At 49.0% G+C, this 19,617-nt stretch overlaps 1 protein-coding gene across 1 annotated transcript in view; it reads left to right on the forward strand.

The window, feature by feature from the left end:
• DNAJC11 (DnaJ heat shock protein family (Hsp40) member C11) overlaps window positions 1-19,617 on the forward strand; it is a 62,463-nt gene that overhangs the window by 40,980 nt on the left and 1,866 nt on the right. Inside the window, exons 5-14 of the mRNA XM_061160493.1 lie at window positions 5,824-5,952; window positions 6,862-6,984; window positions 7,890-7,963; window positions 11,011-11,200; window positions 11,658-11,743; window positions 12,071-12,187; window positions 16,836-16,991; window positions 18,078-18,147; window positions 18,644-18,701; window positions 18,831-18,973. Coding sequence (XP_061016476.1) covers window positions 5,824-5,952; window positions 6,862-6,984; window positions 7,890-7,963; window positions 11,011-11,200; window positions 11,658-11,743; window positions 12,071-12,187; window positions 16,836-16,991; window positions 18,078-18,147; window positions 18,644-18,701; window positions 18,831-18,973 — 1,146 coding nt within the window. The remainder of the gene's footprint in view (window positions 1-5,823; window positions 5,953-6,861; window positions 6,985-7,889; window positions 7,964-11,010; window positions 11,201-11,657; window positions 11,744-12,070; window positions 12,188-16,835; window positions 16,992-18,077; window positions 18,148-18,643; window positions 18,702-18,830; window positions 18,974-19,617) is intronic.

Consider the following 19,617-nt stretch of genomic DNA (forward strand, 5'->3'; position numbering starts at 1 on the left):
CCCAGCACAGAGCCAGAGGAGCCGGCGGGTCAGGCCAGGTGGCTCTGCTCTGCGCTCTGTGGCTCACGTCCTTCATGGTCAGCCAGCGTCCTCACAGTGACCTGTAGGCAGGGCAACTGTGCCATTCATCATCCAAACCAGGACATTTTTGAGAGTGAAAGGGATGTTTACAAGAAAGTAACAGAAGCAGACTCATTATTCTTGGCACACACTCACATACTTCAGTAAGTTCTCTCTCTGGTATTTTGTGTTCTGGTTACGTATTACTGCATGACAAACCACTCCAGAACTCAGTGGCTTGTGAGAACGATTTGATCTCCTCTCACACGCCCGTGGGATAATGGGACTCAGCCTGAGGCTCTCACTTGGAGTGTGCTCGTGTGCTCACAGCTGATGGCAGCTGTGTCCTGTTGTAGAAGAGGCACACGGGTGCCCCTCATAACTGCAGCTGGGGTGGCCGAGGGTGGCCTGCCATTTCTCATATGCAACCTCTCCCCACTTTAGGTCAGGCTTCCTCCCAGCCCAGCAGCCCAGGATACTCAGGTTGTTACAGGGTAGCTAATTCCCCCTCAAAAGCACATTCCCAGATGAAGCTGCAGGGTCCCTTATGACCTAGCCTTGGAGTCTGCGCCAACCCGTCCACAGCATCCTCTTGGACGAAGGCGAGTCCTGGGCCCATGCAGGTCAAGGAGGGACTCTGTGAAGCCTGGGGTTCCCGCGAGCGGGATTCTCAAGGCCACACTGTGTCACTGCTGTTTTTCTGAAGAATGTCTTTTCAGTGTCTTTTTTTTTTTTTTTTGCTTCATAACATTGCCGACCATATTCATACAAAGAGCAAATTTATTTAGTAGATTTTGACATTTTTGGCATATTTGATTCTTCTCTGTATACTGTAATATTCTTTTTCTTTTACTTATTTCACTGAGCATCTTTTCTAAAATTGAGGTATAATGGATTTACAGTATTATTTTAGTTTCAAGTGTACAACATAATGACTCGAAATCTTTATAGATTGTGCTCCATTTATATTAAAAAATAATACCCTCTAGGTCCATAAATGTTGCAAGTGACAAGCTTTTGTCCTTTTTTATGACTGAGTAGTATTGCATTGTATATATGTACCACATCCTCCCTATCTGTTCCTCTGTCCATGGACCCTTTAGGTTGCTTCCTTGTCTTTTGTAAATAATGCTGCTGTGATATATCTTAGGGGTACGTCAGTTCAGTCACTCAGTCGTATCTGACTCTTTGCGACCCCATGAACTGCAGCACGCTGGGCCTCCCTGTCCCTCACCAACTCCCGGAGTTCACCCAAACCCATGTCCATCAAGTCGGTGATGCCATCCAACCATCTGATCCTCTGTCATCCCCTTCTCCTCCTGCCTTCAATCTTCCCTAGCATCAGGGTCTTTCCCAATGAGTCAGTTCTTCACATCAGGTGGCCAAAGTACTGCAGTTTCAGCTTCAGCATCAGTCCTTCCAATGAACACCCAGGACTGATCTCCTTTAGGATGGACTGGTTGGATCTCCTTGCAGTCCAAGGGACTCTCAGGAGTCTTCTCCAACAGCACAGTTCAAAAGCATCAATTCTTCAGCGCTCAGCTTTCGTTATAGTCCAACTCTCACATCCACAAATGACTACTGGAAAAACCATAGCCTTGACTAGATGGACCTTTGTTGGCAAAGTAATGTCTCTGCTTTTTAAAATGCTGTCTAGGTTGGCCATAACTTTCTTTCCAATGAGTAAGTGTCTTTTAATTTCATGGCTGCAATCAGCATCTGCAGTGATTTTGGAACCCAGAAAAATAAAGTCAGCCACTGTTTCCACTGTTTCCCCATCTATTTGCCATGAAGTGATGGGACCAGATGCCATGATCTTAGTTTTCTGAATGTTGAGTTTTAAGCCAACTTTTTCACTTTCCTCTTTCACTTTCATCAAGAGGCTCTTTAGTTCTTCTTCACTTTCTGCCATAAGGGTGGTGTCATCTGCATATCTGAAGTCATTGATATTTCTCCCGGCAATCCTGATTCCAGCTTGTGCTTCCTCCAGCCCAGCGTTTCTCATGATGTACTCTGCATATAAGTTAAATAAGCAGGGTGACAATATACAGCCTTGACGTATTCCTTTTCCTATTTGGAACCAGTCTGTTGTTCCATGTCCACTTCTAACTGTTGCTTCCTGACCTGCATACAGGTTTCTCAAGAGGCAGGTCAGGTGGTCTGGTATTCCCATCTCCTTCAGAATTTTCCACAGTTTATTGTGATCCACACAGTCAAAGGCTTTAGCATAGTCAATAAAGCAGAAATAGATGTTATTCTCGAACTCTCTTGCTTTTTTGATGATCCAGCAGATGTTGGCAATTTGATCTCTGGTTCCTCTGCCTTTTCTAAAACCAGCTTCAACATCTGGAAGTTCACGATTCATGTATTGCTGAAGCCTGGCTTGGAGAATTTTAAACATTACTTTGCTAGCATGTGAGATGAGTGCAATTGTGTGGTAGTTTGAGCATTCTTTGGCGTTACCTTTCTTTGGGATTGGAATGAAAACTGATTTTTCCAGTCCTGTGGCCACTGCTGAGTTTTCCAAGTTTGCTGGCATATTGAGTGCAGCACTTTCACAGCGTCATCTTTCAGGATTTGAAATAGCTCAACTGGTATCCCATCACCTCCACTAGCTTTGTTCGTAGTGATGCTTCCTAAGGCCCACTTGACTTCGCATTCCAGGATGTCTGGCTCTAGGTGAGTGATCACACCATTGTGATTATCTGGGTCGTGAAGATCTTTTTTGTACAGTTCTTCTGTGTATTCTTGCCCCCTCTTCTTAATATCTTCTGCTCCTGTTAGGGGTACATACATCTTTTCCAATTAGTGTTTTCATTTTCTTTGGCTCTATACCCAGGAATGGGATTGCTGGATCATATGGTAGCTCTGTTTTAGTTTTTTAAGGAACCTTTCCACAGTGGCTGCACTGGTTTACATTCTCACCAACAGTGTGGTAGGGTTCCCTTTTCTTTGCATCCTCACCATAATTTGTTATTGTGGTCTAAACTGTAGTATTCTTAATTGAGAAAATACTCTCAATTTTAAATTTCTTTGTTTCAGAACATGTAAATATTTTTCACAGGTGTTGTCTTTTTGCCTCCATTCAGAGTATTTTTTCTCTTTGACAAATTTCTGAAATAAATTGTTTATGATCTTTTGAATGCTTCAAGTTGAGATGCCATAAAACTGTAGGCAAACCTTGTTAATTTCATCTCATTCCAGGAAAGAATATAAATTTAATTGAAAATGACAGCTTCACCAGACAATTCCTACCCAAAATTGAGATATTCCAAAATGCCATTATGGAATTTCAAAATGCAATAAACAGAGCTCTCGTTTTATTTGTTTAGTTTTTCCTTCCTCGAGAGATCTGTTTCACAGTATTCTTAGTTACACAGTTTTCAATGATTGCAGTTTCTTAAATATTTAAAAATTGCATGATTTAAGGGTTTTTAAAAGCAGTTCTACAAAGGTTCACGGTTTCCTAATACACAGGTTTAACACATGCTGCAGTTCTTATATTCAGAATAGGCTTCACAAGAAATGATCTTTTTATTCTGAATACACAAAAGTGTTTGTGTATTTTGATAACTTTAGCTTTACTTTCCGTAGGCAGAATATCACAGCTCATTTTAACAAAATTATGCATTGTGTACACTATAATTCTAAGACTATTTCTGCTCCATGGGTTTCTTGATTTAATTAAAACACTTTTACCAGGAGGCTGTACCTTCACCAAAATTGGTGTTTGAGTATCACCACAAAAGCACACCATTTTACATTCAGCGTGGGGCTTTCTGACCGCGTTTACTGTGACATTTATAGTCATGTCGGGTGTTTAACCTTCAGCAAATCAAAGTCATTTTTCATTTGAAACATCTGGTTGACACCGATGTAAAACTGGTGCATTAGCAGTTGTGAGCTTCTGCTGATACCAGCTTACAAACAGCTATTGCTGTATCTTTCATGTGTGCCTTGTGAACCTTAGCATGGAAAAAAGAGTGAAATTAACATAGAGGAACTACCTTTTTATCTAAATGAAAAGTCATTTTTTCCACACCTGTATGTAAATATCCCTGCTGCTGGCAGCCTCACTCTTGGCCATACTCTTTAAAGAACAACTCAGTGTTGAAAATGCTGGTGTTTCTAAGGCAGATCTGAGGCTTTTAATTTTCATATGGCTGGAATTAGCACCGTGGATGGTCAGTGTTGAGAAACGGTTTATAGGGACTTCCCTGGTGACACAGTGGATAAGAATCTGCCAGCCAGTGTAGGGGACACAGGTTTGATTCCTGTTGGTGATGAAAATGGGCTTCCCTGGTAGCTCAGCTGGTAAAGAAGGTAAACCTGTAGTGCAAGAGACCTGGGTTCGATCTCTGGGTTGGGAAGATCCCCTGGAGAAGGGAAAGGCTGCCCACTCCAGTATTCTGGCCTAGAGAATTCCATGGACTGTATAGTGATGGTGATGAAAATATTGTAGGTGATGATATCACTTTTTTTTAAAAACATCTAGGGGGATTGCTGAGCCAACCAAAACATCAGGGTTAAACTGTATTACCCCAGATAAATCCCACCTGTGACGTTTCCCGTGACCACCCAGGCCCGGCAGCCTCCAGCCCCTCTGCCTCCTCCTCCCCTGGCACTCCTCACAGGCAGATGGATACTCACTGTCTCCTGCGTTTCCCTCACACATTTTCATTCACAAGTTCCCTTCCCCAGGAGAAAAACACATTCTCCTAAGCTTCTTTTGGGGTGATAGAAGTGTTCTGTATAGTGATTTTGGAGGTGGTTTCACAAGTGTACACACCTGTCAAAACTCATGAAATTGCACACTTCAAACAGGAGCAGTTTATATTATATGTAAATTAAACCTCAATAAAGTTTTTTTCATGCACTGCAGAGAATTTAATGAAAATGTGTGTGGAGTCATGTCTTTATATGTTGGACTAAGGTAGCTGCCCATTTGAGGGACTTCCCTGGTGGTCCAGTAGTTAAGAATCCACCCTGCAGTGCTGGGGGCATGGGTTCGAGCCCTGGTCAGGGAACTAAGACCCTGCATGCTGTAGGGCAAGGAAGCCCACACACCATGACTGGAGAGCCTGCACGCTGCAACAGAGATGCTTTGCGCCACAGCTGAGACCTGACAGGGCCAAATCACATTTTTTTTTAAAAAAAGTATCTGCTAATTTGAAAAGTCTTACGACAGTAACAGAAAATAATAAATATTGATTTCCTGAGTAAAGAACATTTTTATCAGTCAGCAAAATTTTAGCTTGTTTCCTGAGAGAACAGGGGGTTCTGTTTCTCATAACTTGAGGCAGAATAATTTTTAAACCTCCCATTTGTATATAATTTGGTTTGCACTTCTCTGTCTTTGAAGGTATTTTTTTATGTTTTAAAGAAATTTAAGGTACTTTGTGACATATCAGTGTTTAGAATTTAATATTAAGAGTGTTTCTCCCATGTAGCTAGTTTCTGGTTGTTTTCTGCATTTGTGGATTAAATCCATAGATAAGCAATAGAGAGCCATGAGCAGGGCAGTTTCATTTCCTTTCCCACCACTTGTCCTCAGTAAATCACTGGCCCACTTCACGCCTGGTTTTCTGACTCTAGAAGACGTTGGTGCTCGGCCACTGTTTGGTGTGAGCTGTGACATTCATACTCTGTGGGTGAGTGAAGTTGTGAGTGCCCAGCGCATCCCGAGGCTGCTGGAGTGTGTAGTATTGTCTTTCTTCCCACAAATCCCAGGCCTGGTGCTGACAGCTTATTTTTCTACCACAGGGGACCATCAGTGTTGGCATCGATGCCACTGACCTTTTTGATCGCTACGAGGAGGAGTATGAGGATGTGTCCGGAAGTGGCTTTCCACAGATTGAAATTAACAAGATGCACATATCACAGTCCATTGAGGTAAAGTGCACAGACACGTCCCCCTGTGCAGGGGGGCTTGGGTTGGGGGGAGCTTGGGTTAACGAGGTGCAGCACAGCACACGGCTGGAATGAAAGTCTGCTCAGGGTTTTCTCATCTTTATTCATGAAAGGATGCAGTTAGCCACTTGAAAAAAGAATAGCTCCAGTCACAACCTTGTTTATCCTGCTTTCCTGACCCACATGTTAGTGGCATGAGTACGGGGTGGGGGGTAGGGTGGCACTTAGCTTCAGGGTCTCGGGGCTCTCCAGCAGCTGGTGGAGAGCCACCACCATGCTCATGGTCTAGGAGAAGTGGGAGCCAAGGTCATGATGATTTTAGGAGCAAAACCAGATCTCTGGGAAATTCCAGGAATGGGTCTTAGTTTGAAGGCACATACTCCTGTGTGCTGAGCCCTGGGGTCATCTCTCTGGCCAATGTTGGGACTTGGCAGTGTTGGGCCATCTGCTGATGGTTACAGCAGGCCTCTGCCCCTTCAGCTCATCCACTTCTGCTCAAGTGCATAAGCCTGGAACGTGAAGTCCCAACTCAGGGAAACTCTCCCCCTCCTGGGGCTTCCAGTCAGTCAGTGTGGTCGCAGGCAGGACTGGGGAGTCCTGGACGTCCCCATGAGTGATATCACCATGGAGCCTGATGCTGAGGGGACGCTGGAAACCAGCATCTAGCCCAACATTGCTCCTGGTTTTTTGGAATTTGCGCGTTCAAGCTTTTGCAAAACCTGATCGTGGTGGCATAATGGGAGAGAGGTTCGGCAGGCCCACATCCTGCCCACTCAAGCCACAGACACACATGTGCTTCTGCCTCACACTCAGGGCGCGTTGGGCAGACTGCTGTCCTCGGCACTTCCGGTTACTTCGATTACTGTATTACTGGCTGATATCATTTCCTAGGCACCCCTGACAGCTTCAGACACAGCCATCCTCTCTGGAAGCCTCTCAACCCAGAATGGGAATGGAGGGGGTTCCATTAACTTCGCACTCAGACGAGTCACTTCTGCAAAGGGCTGGGGAGAGGTAAGCACGCCAGCAGGGGGTCGGGTTGTCAGCCACAGAGCCCACCCTCAGAATGACCTCAGTGGCCACATCGGGTGTAACAGGGTGAAGCTGTCAAACTTGTATCAACTGATGGTCCCCACTAGAAACCTGTGTCTCACATCTGAGGGGCGGGATGAGCCTGCCAGGCAGCTCACAGTCAGGACAGAGCAACAGGATTCCCCTGGAGCTTCCAGAAATCTAGAAACTCAGCATCTCTGTTCCTTAAACAAGCCTGCAGGCCCTTCCCTTCTCCTGCACGATTCGGAAGGCGGGTCACCTCCGTCTCAGTGCGCTGGTTTGCTGCTCGGCAGTCATTAAACAGCCAGTTCTGCCAAGCAAATTGAGCTGCATCAAATTAACATTGAGGAGTTGCCTTGAAAGTCACCCAGACTAGTAATGAGGCAGCCAGGATCGGCTGGACTTCATGGCTGTGAGAGCAGAGCTGCTGGTGGTTTTCACGTCAGACCCCTGAGAGCCATCTCCAGTCACCTGTGAGACCTGCAGACGGGGAGGCAGAGCAGATGGGCCCGCACAGAAGCCAGCACTGCTCGGGTGGGGCCGCACCCACTGGCAGAAGGCGGTGTGCGGATGGCCCCAGCTAGGGCGACGGGGACCGGGAGCCCACAGCGCTGTATGGGGAGGGGCTCCTTGAGGAGACTCACCTCATTGAAACCCTCCTTTGGATCTGTGCACATAGTCATCTCCCTTTGTCAGAAGTTAGAATGCGATAAAATCCTTCCTGCCCCTACTTTTAGAGGCCTGGCGAGGGCTGGTGGCTTTGAATTAAATGAAGAAATTAGAACCAGAAGCGCTTCCTGAGACCTTGGTTACTGCTGTGAGGAAAAAACCATGAATTCTTTTTCCTTTTTTTTTTTTTTGAACAGTTAGAATTTGGAGCTGGGGATCTGCAGGGGCCTTTATTTGGCCTGAAGCTGTTCCGTAATCTCACACCAAGATGGTAAGTATATCGAGACAAATGCCCTTTGGTGGTCTTTGTGGATTTAGACCATAGCCTGTGTCTTTTGCTTGTCAGGTCATCTGGAGTCACCTTCTCTGACCTGCACGGTCACTGCGGGCAGACCCTGCCATGCTGGCACGGGGTCCGGGCAGCGTGCTTGGTGCAGATAGCACTGGATTGGGCAGTGGGGTGGGAGGGGTCTGCTCTCGTCCCAGTCCGGGGCCAGGCCCTCCATGGTCCTCAGGTTCCTGCTCTGTGGGGATGAGGCCCCTGCCTGGTCCCGTGGGCTGTGAGCACCATGATGTGAGGCCCTGGAGGGAGTGCACGTTCACAGAGAAGTGGGCCCTGGTCTGAGTCTTTATGCACTAGTGGGTCATTTCTTTGTCGCAGAGAACCGTTTCGGATTTGGAGTGGGACTTTACCAAGCAGTGAGGCAGTGAGTGAGGTAGCCTGTCTACCTGTCTCTCTGATAGTTTTGTGTTACGCCAGAACATTAAACTGCCCCCACCCCAGCTTCATCTTTGCTTTTGCATTGATGTTGCACCCCTAGCACTGTCCCCTGTAGGACACACAGGTGTCCTTATTCCCCACTAGGGGTACCTGTGTGAGCTCAGGTAGAAGAACTGGGAGGAGGATAAACAGCGCGTTCATCTGGGGACTGAAATGCAGCTGAAGGAGTCCTGAAAAGGAGCACATGTCTGAAAAGAAAAGCAGGGCTTCCCTGGTGGCCCAGAGTTTGGGAATCTGACCACCAGTGCAGGGGACGGGTTCAGTCCCTGGTCCAGGAAGATCTCACATGCCACAGAGCAACTGAGCTCACAAGCCACAACTACTGAAGCCCATGCTGTAGAGACTGTGCTCCATGACAAGAGAAGCCACCACCGTGAGAAGCCTGCATACCACAACTCGAGAGTGTGCTAAGTCGCTTCAGTCGTGTCCAACTCTTTGCAACCCTATGGACTGTAGCCTACCACGCTCTCCTGTCCATGGGATTCCCCAGACAAGAATATTGGAGTGGGTTACCATGCCCTCCTCCAGGGGATCTTCCCAACCCAGGGATTGTAACATCTTTTTTAAAAAAGAAAGAATAGTATTTCATCCCCAGTCAGATGTTCATGTACGAGCCTACCCTCAGTTCCTGGTAAAGGCAAGTGTGCAGAGCCATGTGATGCACAGAGTGAGTGGTGTTGTGAGAGAGGGCTTGGCTTCTTGACAGATGGAGATGGAAGCTGGTGGAGATGAGCAGAGTCCCATGCAGAGATGAGCGGGACTTCCAGGCAGAGGGCGTGGGGTGAACCAGATGCCCTGGCTCGGGGACCCCCGCATGGTTTCTCTGGCCTCTGCTCTGGGACCTGGACCCACTGGGTCTGGGACAGACACAGGGATTTAGGCTTTTAACTAGAACTTCCGGTGGGTAGTATGTATCCATATCAGTGTTTTCCTAACCTTGTCTGCTTAGGATTGTCACCTCCCATGCTGCAGCTTTTGCGTGTCTGGAATTGAATTTCATCATGGTGCCTGGTTTATCAGACTTAGGATCATGAAGATTTATAGAAAGAATACCAACTAATTAATACTCTATCTGCTCTTATGGGTGCCCGAGTCCCAGGGTCAAATTACTTCCAAGTCCAAACTGGTGACTGTTGGTGGGGGTGGAATCAGCCCAGAGCCTGGCAGGCAGCCTGTGGGATGTTCTTAGTCTCCCCGGGCAGTGCCTGCCTTACTGCTCTCTCCCCAGAGTTCATCTCTCTCTAGGACACGCTCCATAAGAACACGAAATCATATTACTTTGATTAAGCAGAGATCTCATTCTTTATGTTTTGATTTTTTTAAAATGTTGCTGCCTGACATCTCAGGGTGACTTTTATCTGTCCTCTATCTGCTTGCCCCTCCGACTCCAGATCCCACTGTAGCCAAAGTAGAATAATGGGACCTCTGTCTGGTGTGGCTGGAGTGTCAGATAAATGAGGGCAGGCTTCGGTTGGGGGCCTTATGGAGAGCAAGGGGTTGGTTCCTCATTCGTCTGGTCTTGGAAAGAGTTTTGTGTGCACAGGAGCAAATGTCATCAGTTACCACGTGTATTATTATTTTAGTGGCAAAAGTGAGACACAGATACCCAGAGGAAAGTGAAAGTGAAAGTCTTAGTCACTCAGTTGTGTCCATCTCTTTGCAACCCCATAGACTATAACCTGCCAGGCTCCTCCATACATGGGATTCTCCAGGCAAGAATACTGGAGTAGGTTGCCATTTCCGTCTCCAAGGGATCTTTCTGACCCAGGGATCGAACCCAGGTCTCCTGCATTGCAGGCAGACTCGACTGTCTGAGCCAGTCTGAGCCAGTGGGGAAGAGCTTAGGAAGGAGAAAAACTAAACAGGCATCCATCTAGTGAGGGCTGCTCACTGGAGACCAGCTGTTTGCTCATCTTCTAGTAAAATTCTGTGAATCCCTTTGTTACTGAAATGAAATACCCCTGTTTAACCAGAAGGTGGGGCTGACTCCCTTGGAAACAGAACTTCACAGGCCTGGCAGAGGGACAGTTTTCTAGCTTTTCAAGCAGCTTCAGTCAGTACTTTGTGGCTGTGGGTGCTCTTCAGCCTCACACGGCAGCTTTGGAAACTACACTGATGCCTGCCCACCGCCCCCCAGAAAAATGATTCCATTGGTCTGGGGCGGGCTCTGGGTGAGAGGCACTTAGACATGGCCTCACGTTAGCACCGCTTGACCGGCTTTTCCATGCCGAGTCTATAAGTCAGCACACCTGGGGTGGGAGCCTGCAGGTGGTTCTAACTTGCAGCAGGATTTGACCTGCTGGTTTAGAAACGCAGACACACAGGTGCCTCTGCAGTTGTGGCTGCAGTTGGAATGGGATGGGGTGGGGGGATAAGTGGACTGAGTCCCCAGATCACCCTCCTGCCCCCTTGCGGGGAGCCACCTGGGAAGCCGTGGGAGTGATGGTGAGCAGGGTGGGGACTGGCGGAGAGGAAGCAGCCAAGCCTGGCAGCAAGCCCAGTGTCATCCAGGGCCCTTTCTCTGTGTATCCCCCCAGCTTTGTGACGACACACTGTGCCCTGCAGTTTTCGTCCCGCGGCATCCGGCCGGGCCTCACCACCGTCCTGGCCCGGAACCTGGACAAGAATACGGTGGGCTACCTGCAGTGGCGCTGGGGCGTCCAGTCAGCCATGAACACCAGCATCGTCCGGGACACCAAGACCAGCCACTTCACCGTGGCCCTGCAGGTGAGGACAGCTCAGGGGGACCCTCCTCCAGTCCCTTGTCCCCCACCCCCAAGTCTGTTGCCTGCAGGGCCAAAGGCAGGTTCTATCCATCCGCCCTCAGGAGCTGAAACAGGGTTGTGCTCAGGCTCCAGGGGAGCTGTGTTCCACCCGTCATAAAGTGAGTCTTTTCTGCTGAAGGCCACAGGATCAGGGTCGGGGTGCTGTGGTGGCCGGGCAGGAGCTCGAGGCAGCTGCTGCCCTGTGAGAACGCATGCTCGGGTGCAAGAGTTTTTATTTTTCCTGAGAAGTCAGAAGACTGGGTTTTTAAGTGAAATCTCCCAGTTTGTAAAGATCAGCTCCAGGTAGATTTTTACACACCCTGTGGGACAAGCCCCCTGCCCCGGACAGTGCTCAGCTGCCGGGTGGAGTGACCCCCTCAGCTCGGTCTCAGCTGCCTTTTCTCTCTTCACCTCCCCAGCTTGGAATCCCTCACTCCTTCGCACTCATCAGCTATCAGCACAAATTCCAGGATGACGACCAGACGCGAGTGAAGGGGTCCCTGAAGTGAGTGCTGGCCGGGCTGACGCAGGAGTCCACCTGGTCTGTGCCGTCGGGCACCTGCTAGGGTTAATCTGCGTCTCCCTTGTGAGGCTGCGGGACTTGCTACCCTGCCATCCCACCCTGAGGATCTCGGCTTCTGATGTCAGACTCCTCTCCGGTCATTGACCAGGGGTTTCCATCCTGAACGTCCTCCCCGCGGGTGGTGGGAGGGCGAGGGAGTTGGGGATGGGGGCCTGGCCTCCGTCCTGGGTGACGGCTGCCAGTGGTGATAGGGCTGGTGGGGGAGCAGGAGCAAGGGACCTGGCTGGCTCACTGGTCTGCTCCCTGCAGGGCCGGCTTCTTCGGGACGGTGGTGGAGTACGGAGCAGAGAGGAAGATCTCTAGGCACAGCGTCCTCGGGGCGGCTGTCAGCGTTGGAGTCCCGCAGGGAGTTTCCCTCAAAATCAAGTAGGTTGGACTCGAGTCCTTCTGGCCAACGGTTGTCTCGAACCTGGTAACTCACCTGAGCTTCACCTGTGTTAAGAAAGAAAGAGCCTTTGCGTAGAATTCCATTAGAGACGCGCTTGCTTCTGTATGGGGTGTGTCAGCAAACGTCGAGTCCAGAAGCCCAACATTCAATCAGTAAGGCCAAGTCTTTGCTTCAGAGAACTTCCTGTGCCCACCTGTCCCTACTTCCCTCCCCTTCCCTGAAATGCCCTGGGGCGGCCCCGCACATCCGCTCACCCACACGCCACACAGCTCACAGTGTGGCGTGTATCTCGTGGTCCGCAGGGCAGGCAGCTTCGGGCTGTCTGAGCCAGATCCTCCCACCTCAGTGGCCTGGCTGGTCGCCTCTAAACAGAGGCCTTGCTCTCAGACCCTTGGCTGTCAAGACACCCCACAGTGGTCTGCTCCGACCTCCTGACTTCACCACTGTTGGGCTCTGTGATGCTCACACAGCGCTCAGGGTTCCAGCTCCAACCCGTGCATCCCTCATCCTTCCCCACACCACGGGGACCTCACAGCGTCACAAATGTCGCACCTCCACTCCCATGCTCCCCCACCCTCGGTCACGTGCGCCCTTCACAGCCTGCTGGGCCTAGAGTCCACCCGCTCTCGGCACCTCAAGCTCCGTTCTTCTGCCGGTTCTGGCCAAAAATCCAGGAGCGGGTCTCCCAGCTTAGCATCCTCTCTCCTCAGAAAGCACATCCTCAGTCTGACCGTTTCTCACAATGTCTGCGGCCACTATCTCCAGTCTGAATTACTGCTCGTGTCCTCCTGACTAGTCTCCTCCCTTGGGACGCTGCTCTCCCAATGTCTCACAGCCTTCTGCTTAAGGCCCTTAGGGACTCCCTCAATTCGGGGCAAATCGGCCCCCTCAGAGCTCGCAGGATCTAGCCCTTCACTGTCCTCTCTGCCCCCCACCCGACCCCATTCACTCCCCTCTGGCCTCCAGGCTGCTTTGGGAGCACACCAAGCCCACTCCTGCTTCTAGGCTTGGGACCTGCTGCTCCCCAGTCCCCAGGGAGCCTCACGGCTGATTTCTTCAGTTCCCTCAGGTCTCTGCTCACGTGTCACCTGATTGCCAAAACCGTCTCTCGTCACCCTGTTAAAACTGGTGGCCCTCACCTTGCCCCGAGCCGTCCACTTCCCCTTTGCCCGGTTCTTATTCTCCATTGTACCTTCTCCGTCGGACAAACATCCATCCCTCGCCACCCCTCCTTCAGAGCGCCGTAACTCAGTCCATTTTATCTATTCTCTGTGCTCCTGCCGCCAAGGACACAGCCTCGCACTGAGGAGGGACTCTGTGAGCGCGTGAGTGAGAGGAAGCAGATCACAGCTCAGCCATGGAGCTGAGGTCAAGGCAGGTCCCCATGGCCACAGCTGGCGTCAGGCACTTCTCTAAGCTGAGACTTGAAGATGCCCGAGATTTAATGAAGAACACGGAGCCAGCAGATTTCTGCATCCCAGTCCCTTCTCCCCCACCACCTCCCACATCGGGACCTCCAGCAAGGCTCCATCCTCTGTTGTAAATGCTCCTCCCCGGCAGAAGTCATGTTACACAGTCTGAACTGAATTCCTTTCCCAAGAACGCCGGCCTACATCTTTGTCCATAGGCTGCATTGTCCGAGTTATATTGGTATGTAAACCACGGTTTTCCCAGAAGGCACTTCAGTTCAGCAATAGCAGCTGCTCTTTGCTAACTTATATTTTATTTATTTGACAAATCACACTAATCTTTGATAAACCAACCTTACATTCCTGAGGCAAATTCCACTGGATCATGACATGTGATACTTTATATACATTGCTTGATTTGCTGGTGTCTTACTAAGAATTTTTGAATCTTTGTTTTTAAGGGATGCCAGTTATAATTGTCTTTTTATTATGTATTTATCAGGTTTTGGACCAAGTTATGCCAGCCTGTTAAAATGAGTTAGGAATTATGCTTTCCTCTGTTTTCTGAAAGAATTTGTATAAGAATGGTTTTGGTTGTTTTTTTTTCCTTTAGTTTCATAGACTTTGGCAGTGAAATCAACCAAGCCTGAGTTTTCATTATAGGAAGGTGTTTGATAGTGAATTCAATTTCTTTCATAAATACAGGGCTTCTCCAATTTTCTGGTTCATCCCTTTTTTCCTCCCTTCCAAACAGTGCTTTATAAGTTTAAGGTGTATGGCATAATGATTTGACTTACATACATCATGAAACGATTATTACAGCACATTTAGTGAACATTCACCATTTCATGTAGATACAAATTAAAGAAACAGAAAAAAAAAATTTTTTGTTTTCCCTTGTGATGAGACCTCTCAGAATTTACCCGCTGTGTTTCATCTTGTTTTTTACATGTAAGCACCATCACAGGTAGGGTGTAGAGGACATCTCCTTCGTTCCCTATATTTTTGCCTTTTTCCAGGATGCCACATAATTGGAGTCATCCAAGGTGAAGCCTTTGCTTCTTTCAGGAGCATCATGCATTTGAAATAATCCACACTGTTGCAGGCATCAGCGGTGTGGTCCTCCTCATTGCTGTTGGGTGCTGCATGGCGTAGATGTGCCACAGTTTATTTGTTGTGTAAATACTTCAGTTGTTTCCAACTTCAGGAAGTTAGAAATTAAGGCAGTACAGACATTCATATTCAAGTTTTGTGTGAACACAAGTTCTCATTTCTCATGGGTAAATACCCTGGTGATCTGAGTCATGTGGGAGGCTGTGTTTAACTTCATAAGAGAGTTATGAAGCCATTTTCCAAAGCAGTGGTCTCATCTTCCTTTCCTACCAGCAGCTCTGAAAGTACTAGTTGTTCCACATCCTTCCCAACCCTTGGGAGGGTCTTTTTTTTTTTTTATTCCACCTGTTTTAGCAGGTGGTGTAGGGGTGTCCCATTGTGGTCCTCGTAATTCTCATTTACCTCCTGTCTGAGATGTTGACTGGCTTTTCAGGTGCTTATTTGACATCCTTTTTATTTTTTTTTTAAAGTGAAGTCTCTATCAATATCTTCTGTCTGTTTCATTATTGGGTTGTTGGAGTTCTCATTTTAGTGTTGAGCATTCTTCATCATTTCTGGAGTTGCTTTCGTTACTGAAGGGTCTTGGCACTGGGTATAGAATTCAGGGTTGATGGAGTTTTCTCTCCTTGTTCTCACAGTGTTCTGCTCTATTCTGGCTCCTTTGTTTCTGACAAGTCATTGTCCTTTTGAACTGTTATACTCTAATGTCTCTTTTGTTTATTCCCCACCCCACACCCCCCAGGTTACTCAACTTTTTTTACTTTTGTTTCTCAGCACTTGAGTGTAACTACAGCTGATTTTGTTCTATGTCTGCTGCTTGGGGTTTGCTAAATTTCTTGCTTCTATAAATTTATGTATTTATTTCTGTAGAATTATTAAATTTACAACTTTTAGGCCATTAATTCATTAAATGTTAAATATGTAATATACTTCTTCCCAGCTGCAGTGTTGCCCCAGACTCTGAGCTCTGATTCTTCAGTCCAGTAGGAGTGCGTATTTCTTTGCAGTTTTAATCCTCCTTTCCTAATTACTTCTGTGCTAAACCTCTGGTTTCTGAGGTTCTGTGCATTTGTCTTCAATCCTTTTTCTCTTTATTCTTCACATTGGATCATTTCTGCTAAATTCTCTTACTCTTCTCTCATCTCCAATCTGATGTTAAACCATCAGTGAATATGTTATGTGTTTGAGCAGAGTTTAAATAGTTGCTTTAAAATCCTTATCTGCTGGCTTCAGCATCTGAGATCGCTCTTTATTATCTTTCTCTCGTTGTATCTGGGTATGTAGCATAGATAGTTGGTATTGTATTCTGGATACTGTGAACAATACATTGCAGAAATTCTATTTTGTGTTTTTGTTTTTTAAGTGTTAATTGTTGTTTCCTTTTAGAAGGTTTCCTTTTAGAACTTGGGTGAAGTCTGGCTGCAAACTTGGACTTACCCATGTGGCAACAGTCAAAACACAGCACCAGGCATCCATTGGGGATCTCTGGCACTCTGAGAACTTGGGACTCCCCACCTGTGACTTCCCTTTGGGGGGGTCCCCTCTTCCCAGACACGATGGTTGCCCCAGACTCTGAACTCTAATTCTTTAATAGGATTGCAGATTTCTTTGCAGTGTTAATCATCCATTGTGGTATAGACTGAGAATTGCCTTCAGGCTAAAGGCTGTTTTTTTTTTTTAAAAGTCCAGAAGCTTACCAGTGCCATTTGGTGCTTCTGCCCTTGGTTGTTGTCTGGTCCCTGAGGATGTGGGTCACACTGGTCCAGAGTTCATAGTTGATATCTGTGGGGTGACTGGGCCTGTCGGAACCACTCAGCCGTCCCTGAGAGCTGACCTGGAGGAGTGGCCACTCCTGCCTCCTCGGGCCATGTTTGCTCTGCTTAGGTGTGAGTCTGCTGCTTGCGGTCAGCAGGTATCGAGACCTTTCTTCTGTCAGACCTAGGGGCCCCCTCGGGGGAGTGGACCGTGAAGCGTGCAGACTGGGTTCTGCCTCCCCAGGTCCTGTGTGTCAAGAGGTTCTGTCCTGGGTCTGGGACACCCTCGCCCCCGCACCCCTTCCCTGGGAACCTGACTCAGTGGGCACTCGGCTTTGTTCTCTTCTCAGGTTAAATAGGGCCAGTCAGACCTACTTCTTCCCCGTCCACCTGACAGACCAGCTGCTGCCCAGTGCCGTCTTCTATGCCACCGTGGGGCCGCTCGTGCTGTACTTCGCCCTGCACCGCCTGGTCATCAAACCCTACCTCAGGGCTCAGAAGGAGAAGTGAGTTCTCAGCACTGGCGGGTAGGGGCCCAACCGCCCTGTGCTCAGCTTCCCCATCTGTGACATGGAGAGGGTAGCACCCACCCCACAGGGCTGTGAGGGAAACCACCTGCGTTAACACGTGTAAAGTGCTCACTGCGGTGCCTGGTCATGTCAAGCCCTCAGTGATTATTAACTAGTTGTTATCAGTAGTAGTAGTGCTACTGTTGGCAACACTTGGGTTAACTTCTGTCTACCCACATTTCCTACTTTGAGAAAGAATTAGAGTTAGTTTACCGAATTGTTGAGACTGTAAGCCATGACCACAGAAATGAGAAGTCTTCCTTTTTCTCATTCTAACCATTTCTTTGCCTGGCACTGAATTCAAAGATATAAGGCTCTGCATTCCTACAAACAAGGCCCATGTTAATTACAGTCTTGGAAGTCATCTAGATGGAATTTATTTTGCAGTTTCTTAGAGATGATGCATTAGCACAGCATTAAACCCAAGAGGAGGTTTAACTTCATTACTTTACAATGATCTCATTTAATAGATCACTGAACTTAGAGAGTCAGGGAGAGAGGAGCCCAAGGAAGGCTCTTGGGGCCCCTCCAGCCTCTGATTCATTTAAGTTTGGGGTCCTAATTCCCCAGCAGACTGAAGGCTTGGAGCAGAGGATATGCTGGGCCAAGGCTGCCAGGACACGTGTGTGCTGCCCAGGTCCCCGTGCTTTGCTGGGAGGGAAATACATGTATTTCATTGCATGTAGTATGTGTTGTCCCTGCCGAGAGTGTCCTGTGGTAATGCCTGGTTGGGGCATCTCCTGAGATTCTCACCCTCTCCCCCTTTGCTGAGATTACTGCCGTGAGTCCTCCTCCCACTGAGGTTGGGGAGAGCCATCTGGGGACCGCAGGACAGCTGTGCAGGCCTGGGACAAACAGATTTGCTTGAACTTGTCTTGGAAATAGTGTTTAAAGTTCTAGAACTGGGAACGCAGTAAGATTTACAGGCTGTCTGCAGGGCGCAGGTCCAGCCCGGAGCACTGTGGCCTCCCGTGCTGGTAACCCCACGTTCCTTACACGTGGCTTGTGTTTTCCTCGCCTCAGGGAACTGGAGAAGCAAAGGGAAAGCACAGCCACTGACATCCTGCAGAAGAAACAGGAGGCAGAAGCCGCGGTGAGTGCGGCGTCACCGGCTCCCTCCCAGGCCTCTGCCCTGCGAGGACCCGAGTGTGGACCTGCCCGTCGTGCAGCGCACAGACTGCATGCATGTTCCCATCCTTTCTTGTCCACGTTTCTTAGACTGGGACTGTGGGGGGCATGCTTCACACCCTGCAGAGAGGTCTCAGGGGCGTGGGTCTCGGGCTTTTCTTCCCTGACAACCTCCCTAGTCGTCTAGTCTTTACGTTATTGCCTGTGGGATGCAGCGCTGGGAGCGTCTGTCTGTGCCCTGAAGAGTCGACCCTGTTACCCTGCTAAGACATAATCAGGTTTTGTTAAAAAGTGGTGGGTGTTGTCCTCTTTCTTCCCTGTGAGTGAACTGTTTTTCCAGGACTGTGATAGCAGCGATGTCCAGAGAAATGGATAAGCAGGATCGATAGGCGCCAGGCATATGGCCCTGGCTCTGATGGAGCCTAGGGAGGCCCTGATAGTAGCGTCCTTGTCCTTTGCAGGTTCGATTGATGCAGGAATCTGTCCGAAGAATAATCGAGGCTGAAGAGTCCAGAATGGGTGAGCAGGCCTGGCCTCTCTGAGGATGGGGTGGGTACTGGGGTCCCACAGAGGCACATGGCTCCTGCAGCCAGGCTGCACGGGGGTGGCCTGCCAAGGCTGCCCTGCCCTGACCAGGCCTGTTCTCAGGGCTCATCATCGTCAACGCCTGGTACGGGAAATTTGTCAACGACAAGAGCAAGAAGAGCGAGAAAGTGAAGGTGATTGATGTGACCGTGCCCCTGCAGTGTCTGGTGAAGGATTCCAAGCTCATCCTCACTGAGGCCTCCAAGGTGGGCGCTCGGGGCAGATGGGAGGGGTATCTGGGGAAGAGGGACCCTCCAGAGAGCCATGTCACTGCTGTGGAACCCGTCGTACTGCTGCGTCCCCTGTGCAGGGTGCGGCCCAGGATCCAGGTTACAGCCACACTGGAGCGGTTGACTTCATCCAGCCAGCCAGCCACTCACCTGTCCATCCATTCATTCGTCCATCTGTCCATTCATTCATTGCCAACTGTCTCTTGAGCGCCTACTGTGTGCCAGTTACAGCAGCAAACAGAATATACCTCCTGCCTTTGGGAGCTCACGCTCTGTGCCTTGCCTGGTTCCAGAAGGAGGAGTCCGCCTGTAGCACACAGGAGGCTCAGGGGGGAGCCAGGGTATGTGCCAGAGGTGAATTAAAGCACAGAGGAGCTCAGGCAGAGAGCCCTGGTACCTGCATGGGTTCCTGGTCTCGCATCCTTGGCAGGGCTTCCTTGAAGATGGAGGGTGTTTTAGGGTGGCAGCGGGGCAAGTCTAGGACTAAGTAAGCAACTTGTTAAAATCCTGTTTCCTGTACTCAGGCTCCAAGGTTTGCGTCCTTCGTGGGCAGTGTCCACGCTGCCCCTCCAGGCAGGTACAGACGGCAGCGTCACTGGGCTTCAGACGCCCATCTCCAC

Source organism: Dama dama, chromosome 14, assembly GCF_033118175.1.
Source record: "Dama dama isolate Ldn47 chromosome 14, ASM3311817v1, whole genome shotgun sequence".
NCBI classification, from domain to species: Eukaryota; Metazoa; Chordata; class Mammalia; order Artiodactyla; family Cervidae; genus Dama; species Dama dama.